Raw genomic sequence first — 8938 nt, 5'->3', positions numbered from 1 at the left:
AGGGGACCAGAGCGACTGAAGGCTCCAGAAAGAGAGAGAGAGTAAAGAGAGAGAGAGTGTGTGCGTGTGTGTGTGTGTGTGTGTGTGTGTGAGAGAGAGAGAGAGAGAGAGAGAGAGAGAGAGAGAGAGAGAGAGAGAGAGAGAGAGAGGGGGGAAGCCAGCAGCGACCTCCTCCATCAACATCGGAAGCGAACCCATAAAATGAATTCAGACTCCAGCCCAAGCAGCAGAGCCTCTTCCCCGGACATGGACGTCATGTCTCTCCGAGAGCACCACCCACATCATCATCACCGCCTCGTAGGCTCCTCCGTGTCCTCATCCACGCAGAGCGCAGAGCTGCGCCAGAAGCTGAGCGCCAGTGATCTCCTGAGGTCTGGAGACCCCAAGTCAGTCGGAAGCAGCAGCAGCAGTAGTAGCAGCAGCAGCAGCAGCAGCAGCAACAACTTCAAACTCAAGAAGCCAGTCACCGAGGAGGACATGTACCATCTCCGTCTCAAGATCAACGGCCGGGAGCGCAAGCGCATGCACGACCTCAACCTGGCCATGGACGGCCTGCGCGAGGTGATGCCCTACGCGCACGGGCCCTCGGTGCGCAAGTTGTCCAAGATTGCCACGCTGCTTCTCGCCAGGAACTACATCCTGATGCTCAACAGCTCCTTGGACGAGATGAAGCGGCTGGTGGGGGACATTTACGGAGGGCACAACTCCGCTTTCCACTGCGGCAGCGTGGGGCACCCAGCCGGCTCAGGTGGACACCCCGGGGGCCCCGTCGCCGCGGCCGCCGCCGCAGCCGCGGCCGCAACCGCCGCGCACCAGGTGCACCCTCTCCTCGGGAGCGCGCTGACAAACTCCACGTCGTCCACGCTGTCGAGCTCGCTGTCGGGCCTCACGTCCATCCGAGCACCACACCCCCTGATGAAGAGCTCCCCGGCGGCGCCGCAGTTACTGCAGCTGGGCCCCGGCTTCCAGCATTGGGCCGGACTGCCGTGTCCCTGCACCATCTGCCAGGTGCCTCCTCCACCGCACATCCCCATCACCTCTGCCGGCCTCACGAGACTCGCAGTGGAGGGCAAGGACCTGATGAAATGATGGCTGCCAGACACGCGGAGTCTGAGAGATGAGGCGGTGTTTGTAAATAGAGGATTCAGGGCATGAGGGTGGAGTTGGCATCACTTGTGCATGTTGTTGTTTAGTCTGTTTTCTTGTTGGGCGTATGAGAAGAAGAAGAAAAAAACGTTATTTTCCTCCTTGTAACAAGGACTTATAAAGACTGATGAATTTGCCAGTTGAAGGTAAAAAGAAAAAAGTTGTGCGTCATGCAACAAGATGCCACGACCCTCTGGTGTGTGAGTGCGTTGTAGTTCCACGCCGCGGTGTGAGAGGTGGAGGAGGCTGCATGGACATGTTGGTTTCATTTCACCTGTTTTTGTTTTGTATCAGGCGTCATTTTGTGGAAACGAAGAATGCTCTCTGTGCCTTGTACCAAGGATTTTAAACTTGAGTTGTAAATGAAAATAATGACATTCATGTGTTTGGCTATAATGACTCCGCGGAAATTTGTTTTAAAATTCTTTTGATTTATTTTTCATTTCGTGGCTTTTTATTTCTTCTCTCTCTCTCTTTTTTTTTTTTTTTTTGCATGATGGTATAATTATCACAGCATGATTGTTTTTGCTGAACTGAATTTGTTATGCCCAGAGACCCCGTGTCTTTATTTTTGTACATTGTTGATTGATGAAATATTTATTATCGCCCAGCGTCCCTGGATGAAATTTCAATAAAACTGAAATTATGGATCATATCTCTCTGTCTTCTCCTCTTTTTTCTTATTTTTTAAGTCACTTTTAAACACTCACTAATAATATGTGTCTTATCAATAATTTACATTTACTGACGTCTAGTATAAGTACATTTTAATTTGAGTTTACTTTTATTTTAATAGGTGCACATTGACAGCATTGACATACAAACTTGGTTTATTTTCAGATAAAAGTAAACGTTTATACCCAAAATAGATTCCTTTATTTTAATCCAAGCATATTACATTCTCTCAGATTTCCAGTAATAAAAACTATTAGAAATATTGTGTGACATCTCGAACAAAAGAAAGCCTTCAGTTTATAAAAAGTAACGATGTGTTAACTTTCACAGACCATCTATATTTCTACTGAACGCTAACTGAAATAAGAAGATAATTACATTTAGCAGAATTCATCATTTTACAAGAAATCAAACAAATCTGCATTGATTGTGGACTAAATATGTAAAATGAAACTATACTGGACGAATTTAATTAACCTTGTTTTTTCCTTTAAATTAGTCGAACCACAATATAATTTGTCTTATAAGAATAGCAGGACTTTAAGCATGCTTGTCCGTCTATTATAATTAATATTTTGGACAAGGCTCTAATTAAATGAGGGAAGCCCGAAATGTATGCAGGTCGATTCCCTGCAACCACAAGCCACTTCAAAACAATCTGACGTTATGTCAACTTGCAATTGCGTTTCTCCTCTGCTTACACTTTGCACAAAAATACCAGCTGACGAGTTAAAGCGCAGACATGGTCAGGCTGCATTTATTTAACAGGTATGTTAAAGAGAGGGGCCATGAGGATGAAGGACTCGGCTGCAGCCTAATGGAGCCCAGTTGAATGGCTCCATGTAGGAAAGGGATCCGCCTCGGGGAGCGCGGAGCAGTTTGTCCGCCGGGTCCCTTGGGTGTTTCTGCGTCTCATGTCTGCAGCGACAGAATGTATGTTTGTGGAGATTACAAGTTAATTGTTCATGGGGGACCACGAGGAGAAAATCACATCACAGAAAGGCGTCGGGATTACAGGCTACTAAATGCAAGAAGATTATACATGCAGACCCCCTCCTCGGCCTCGGCGCATGCAAATGAGTGTGTGGATTAAAAAAAAAAGAAAGAAAGAAAGAGAGAGAGAAAAAGAAGAAAAAAAGAAGCCCTTTTGTAACTTATTTTGGAGGGAAGAAAACACAAGTTGTGTGACTAACTTGAGAAAGAGTGAAAGAGTTCATTTTACACTGCTTGGTTTTTGTCTTTAGGAATGAGTCTGTCCCTCGCTGCCAGATGGGATGTAAATAGCTGGTAGCTGCAATGGCCTTTTAACCACACAACACTGAGGAGGATGTTGTCAAGGGAAGCTGGCAGTTTGCGAGTTAATAGTCATGAGTTGGGGTAATTACTTAAGGTTTATTATGCTCCGATTTCAAAGGAAATGGACTATTCAATGGGCCGAGAAATACTTCTTAATTTTGGCTAATTAGGAGCCGAGCAAGGCAGAGACAACTGCTGCTGCTGTTGCCATAAAGCACCGTTACATTCATGGAGGGATCGTTTGTAAGTAAAGCACAACATAATGCACAAAACACTCATGCACATGCAAATAACATGCACAAGACAAATGCAAGCCATGGCAGTAGAATGTTGAAGAGACAAATGTAAATCACTGCCTTCTCTGTTTTTATTCTCTGGGTGTACATCTTGCAGTTTGGTCCATGACCATATGGCAACAGGAGTATTTATTGCATGGCTCGCACTCTGAAATTTAGGATTGTTCTTCTGTAATTAAGTTTAAAGCCTACAAGTAAATTAACAAGTAATAAAACTCCTGCAAACAATGATTGAATTATGTCATTTTTTCTTCTACTGTGTTATTATAATGATGGGGATTATCTTCCAGGCAGGGTTCACAAAATTATACTCATTAGTCTCTTGTTTACTTTTACCTAATCCCTCTAATAATCAGATTATTCTTTTTCAAAAGGGACAGAAAGTTGATCATAACGACGCAACATAACAAATGGAACAAAGTACAAAACAGCCTCTAATTCTTTTTTAAAATATATTCAGTGAAAAATAGCTAATAAATGCAGGGATATGGATATGTTGTTGTTTCAGGTATTTGAGAAGCCCTTTATTACATGTGGCAGTTTAACAGAAGAAGGATTTTAGCACGTATTTGGCACCTCAAGATTTTTCTCTGTCTTTTTCTTTCTGCTTATTATGCTTTGTAAAAGTCTGCAGCGAGCATCAAAACCCCAAAGATGGATCACGAGTGAATACATGAATAAATAAGCCCGAATAAATGAGTTGAGTTAACTTTTTTTGCCATTACAACACCTGCCTCGGTGAGCTCACAACAAAACCATCACAGACATAAGAACACATTAAAATACATGCAGTAGCATAGTGAAAACAGCGTGAAGGATTTGCAATACAGAAGTACAATATGCAAACACACACACACACACACACACTGACAGACAGATTTCATTTATAGAGATTCAGCTCCTCTTTTCATGAGGCTCGACTAACGACAGAGCACACACCTGTTAGCCACTCGAGGTTCATCACAGAGCAACACTGCTTTGTGCAACCTCTGCAACACACATACACACACACACACACACACACACACACACACACACACACACACACACACACACACACACACTGGCCAAGGCAACAAATGCTGTCCGCCTCGCTCAGTGTCCTTGTGACCTTGTGACCAAGCTGCCTTTTCCCAAAAATCTGACTTCAAAACCTGAAATCTGCAGAAGTTGTTTGAATTCAAACCCACTGATATGTTTGCCAGCTCCATCGCACATCACAAAGCGGCAAACACAAGACTTTTAGTCAGATATGTACAAACAGTAGGGGCATGTAATGCTTTTATAACGATGACTGTGTGCAAACATCTCATTTGGCAATCGCCGACTGTTGCTGCATTCAATCTGAAGAGTCCTGCCTGAAGTGCGTAGCGGTGAACTGCTGGTTTGTTTATTTGCTCGGTCAATGTGCTTCAGCGAGGCCGGACCCTGAGGGCAGCAATTGAAAATAAATTTCAGTTGAATAAGGGGCAGCGGCCGCATCAGCCGAGCTGCTGCTAGAACAAAAGCAGTTGAGGGGATAAGTTATTGACCGGGATGACAGCCTGAACGAGGCTGATTATAACTGCCTGGTCGTGCTCTGTGTGTGCATGTGTGTGTGTGTGTGTGTGTGTGTTGTGGCTTCACAGTCATTGAAGCAGGTGCAGAGGCCATTCCCTCTCTGTGTGTAGCTCTCTCTATCTCTCTCTCTCTCTCCCACAGGGAAGCCCCGGGGCCCTCTGCCCTCCTGTCCTCAGCTGATTCCACAGACTAATGTTTAACCCATACTGCCAAAACAGAAAGCATATTTCCATCATAAGAGCGCTTTGCCATCGCCATTAGCGACTGAGCTCATTTGCATGTTAATTGTGCGTTTAGAGAGGTGGTGTTGACACTTCCCTTTGTCCACGCAGGGTCGCGGGAAGTGAGAGGATGGGGCTGCAGAATGACATCCATGTGCGTTATTGTTTGAGGATGGTTGTATCATCTGTCATGATGGGACTCTTTAACACAATAGAACAACATTAAGTTGATTTAATAAGGTGTTATTCTTACCGTCAAATTCAAATAAAGCTACCATCTGTGAAAGTAAAACATTAAGTAATTTCAGACTTAAAAAATCAAGTACATTTACTCAAGTATTGAATTTAAGTACAATTCTGAGGTATACTTCATATTTTATATTATGCTACTATTATACTACATTTCAGAGATAAATTGTGGACTTTTTATTATTCCACCACTGCCTCACAGTTTATAAAAACAGATGGAACGACCTCCTTGATCAACTGACATATTGCATCAACAATAATATTACTAATCAAAATAATCACTTAAAAAAATGTATATGAATTGGTCAGTTATCAGAATATTTATCAACCACACGTTTCAACAAACATTTACTTTCTTATTTGTGATTTTGTTTGGTCCTTTTTGATTTGTACTCTCTCGTCGTACAAAACATGGAATTTATACTTTTTGTTACATGAAAAGGATTCATCAAGATTCATCAGAAAAGAAAATACGAATGAGGTGCATCTCTAAATATCATATTTCTAATAAATTATTATTGTGAAAACGTTTTGCTGATAATACTTTTTTTAATACAAGACTATTACTAAATGTAACTTTCACTAGGAAACATCGGAGTTCTTCCTCCAGTAAATGACCACGTGAGCACGATCACTGTCAATATTATTAATTATGGGCCTGTAAAATGAAGAAAACACAACACACAGACAACCTTCCTGACAAAACGGGCATGCTGTGTTTACACAGCAGGCACAATGTGCACAAGAAGACAAACTAGTGCACACACACACACACACACACACACACTCTCTCACACTTTCATTTGTCAACACACACGAGCCAGTTTCGGTGTGAAATTTGTGTAATAAACACAGATTCAGCCAGACAGAAATCGCCTGCATGTGTGTGTGTGTGTGTGTGTGTGTGTGTGTGTGTGTGTGTGTGTGTGTGTGTGTGTGTGTGTGTGTGTGTGTGTGTGTGTGTGTGTGTGTGTAAGCAGTAATATCCTCCTACAGTGACTGACAGATGGCGTTCAGTGTTTGGCCGTAAATGTGCTCTCTGAGTGTTTGTCTGCGTGCCAGTCGCCTGTAGTTTGGAGACTCCCCGTGAGAGTCTAACTGTCCTGACACTGCTCAAAACCAACTGTCCTTGATTGTCAACCATGAACCGCAGCCTGTGTGTCTGTGTGTGTGTGTGTATATACATATGTATGTGTGGGTGTGTGTATGCGCTGGCCTTCTGGAAGGAGAGGAGCAGGCCAGGGGAGCAGATGTTAATGAGAGAGATATATCTATCTAACTCTCTGGCCACCGCATGCTTCAAATCTGCCCGGAGGAACGAGTCTCTCATGCAGCAAGATGTCATGGGAAAAACTGAGCAGGAGAACTTTTTCCCCCACTTAAATATGGGAGACGGAAAGAAAATGGTGTGTGTGTGTGTGTGTGTGTGTGTGTGTGTGTGTGTGTGTGTGTGTGTGTGTGTGTGTGTGTGTGTGTGTGTGTGTGTGTGTCAGCTCAGGGCCTGGCACAGCGCTGGGTGACAGTCCCCTCTCAGCGGGGGGAGTCGGGCGACAAAGTGAAACATGGTCGTGAGGAGAGAGAGCCGCGACTGAAGCCAAGAACAGACAACACAGATAGAGAGATCAGACCACCTCTTTGTACGGTCCAGTCCAAAATGAAATAAAAAACCTGTTTGATTATGTTGCTTCACTGACGACAAAATTTAAAACAGGGGACAAGAAAAGTTCTGAAATGAAGGGAGTTTGAATGTGGACCAAGTTGTTTTGGCTTTGAAGGCAACGTGACGTCGTTCTGTGGTCGATGGACTAAATGTTTTCGGAGGTTGATGATTATTAAACAGACGGATCTCACTTTGCATTTGCCTGCCGTGAACCTACTTTCATTGTTGACCCTTCCAAACAACTTGAGAATGAATTTAACCATCTGGGCTTTACATAAGCGATAATATGTGATGAGGTGCGAGAGATAAGGAGGAGAAGAGTCCAGTATATTCTATATCAGGACATTTCAGAGTGTGTTATCAGGATTATATCACAACCAAAGGCAAAAAGGAAAGCTGTAATTAAATCATTATCTTTAAAGTTAGTTTGTAGTCAGTTCTCCCAGTGAGGGTTTAGTGGATGAATCTGCTTATTTACAACTCAGGTGCTTCTTTTCGTCATAGTTTTTGTCATCATGTCTGTCCAACAAATATTTCACAATAACAAATAGTTTGTCAAGAAGTCAGAGGGCTTTTATTTTGAAACAGAAAGAGCATGTGTTCAAATGTCTGTGACATTTTCTGCAGAAATAAACATCAACATTGTAGTAATGTTGCTGGTATGATGTCAACATACTGCAAAAAAAACATTTTCTTTGTCTACTTTTGCAGGGCAGACGGCGTCGAAATAAAAAGCAAACACGCACTCAAGCAGGCAGTTAGCTGGTACAGCAGTGGAGGCACTAATGTTGCTTTGGCACTGCAATTTAATATATTACCTGCAAGACAATTAGGAAATACAAATAATTCCATGACCATAAACCTTAGCATAACTTCCTTGACTTCAAATGAACTCGCACTTGCAGCAAAAAAAACTGTATTCAAAGTGAATGACTGGCTGACGCGACCCTTCTTTTTGTAGCTTTTCTTTCTTTTGTCAGCGAACTGAAAAGAAGAGGGACTCAAACAGGCCTTTGGGAGTTGCACTAACATCTCTGTTGGCAGCAGTGTAAAACCAGACATTACACCCCTCCACTGGAAGTACGTGGCTTGGCATCGGCCCACGTTTACACCCTACAGCCAGCCTAACCTTCTTGTCTATCGAGCATCCGTTGGCAGCAGAACTAAGGTATAGATCACTCCCTCTGTCCAGATGTCACACTTCCACCTGCCAGCTGACCTGATAAAATTATAACTGCAAAGGTCTCCAACAAAGAAACTCAATCACCTTTAAGGTTTCTCGGAGGATTTCAAACCATTTCATTGCACTTCCTCAGGTCTGTCTCTGAGCATGTGATCTGGCAGCGCTGCTAACCCAGGCGTTAGCCCGCCACCTAACCCTCTCTGTGAGCTGGCGGTGATGTTAAAGCAGACATTAGCCTCCTCCCTCTGGCCTGGATTCAGCTGGCACGTCCGGACCTCATTGATGGCGCTGCCAGGCGGACTCCATCGCAGTTGGTGATTTTGATCAATATCAATGTTAACAACACCCAGACAGCTTGTCGGAGAACAAACAAACATGTAAATAAAGCGTCAACGCTTTCTGACGTTCTGAACGTTCACCTCAGTGTGTGTGTGTGTGTGTGTGTGTGTGTGTGTGTGTGTGTGTGTGTACACTGCATACTCTTGGGATAAAAGTAGTGTCTCTTCACTTCATGTTATGTTCTCTCTCAGGGAAACTCATCTTTTAGTAGGTCATAAAAAAAAACACCAAGAGACACTTAATAATGGATATGAATGCAAAAAATACAAATAAACAAACAGGCGATGAAAAACAAACAAGTCCGAACTATAGA

The 8938-nt window shown here is 43.3% G+C and overlaps 1 protein-coding gene across 1 annotated transcript; it reads left to right on the top strand.

Annotated features, from left to right (window-relative positions):
- Positions 1-201: 201 nt before the first annotated feature.
- olig3 (oligodendrocyte transcription factor 3) lies at positions 202-1089 on the top strand (the record flags this gene model as incomplete). The annotated part of the gene is made up of 1 exon (XM_079229780.1): positions 202-1089. The coding sequence occupies one exon, from the start codon at positions 202-204 to the stop codon at positions 1087-1089; it is 888 nt and encodes a 295-aa protein (XP_079085906.1).
- Positions 1090-8938: the final 7849 nt, after the last annotated feature.

Source organism: Taurulus bubalis (genome assembly GCF_910589615.1).
Source record: "Taurulus bubalis genome assembly, chromosome: 14".
Taxonomy (NCBI): domain Eukaryota; kingdom Metazoa; phylum Chordata; class Actinopteri; order Perciformes; family Cottidae; genus Taurulus; species Taurulus bubalis.
Note: the sequence above shows the minus strand (reverse complement) of the source record. Positions and strands in the feature narration are given on the sequence as shown.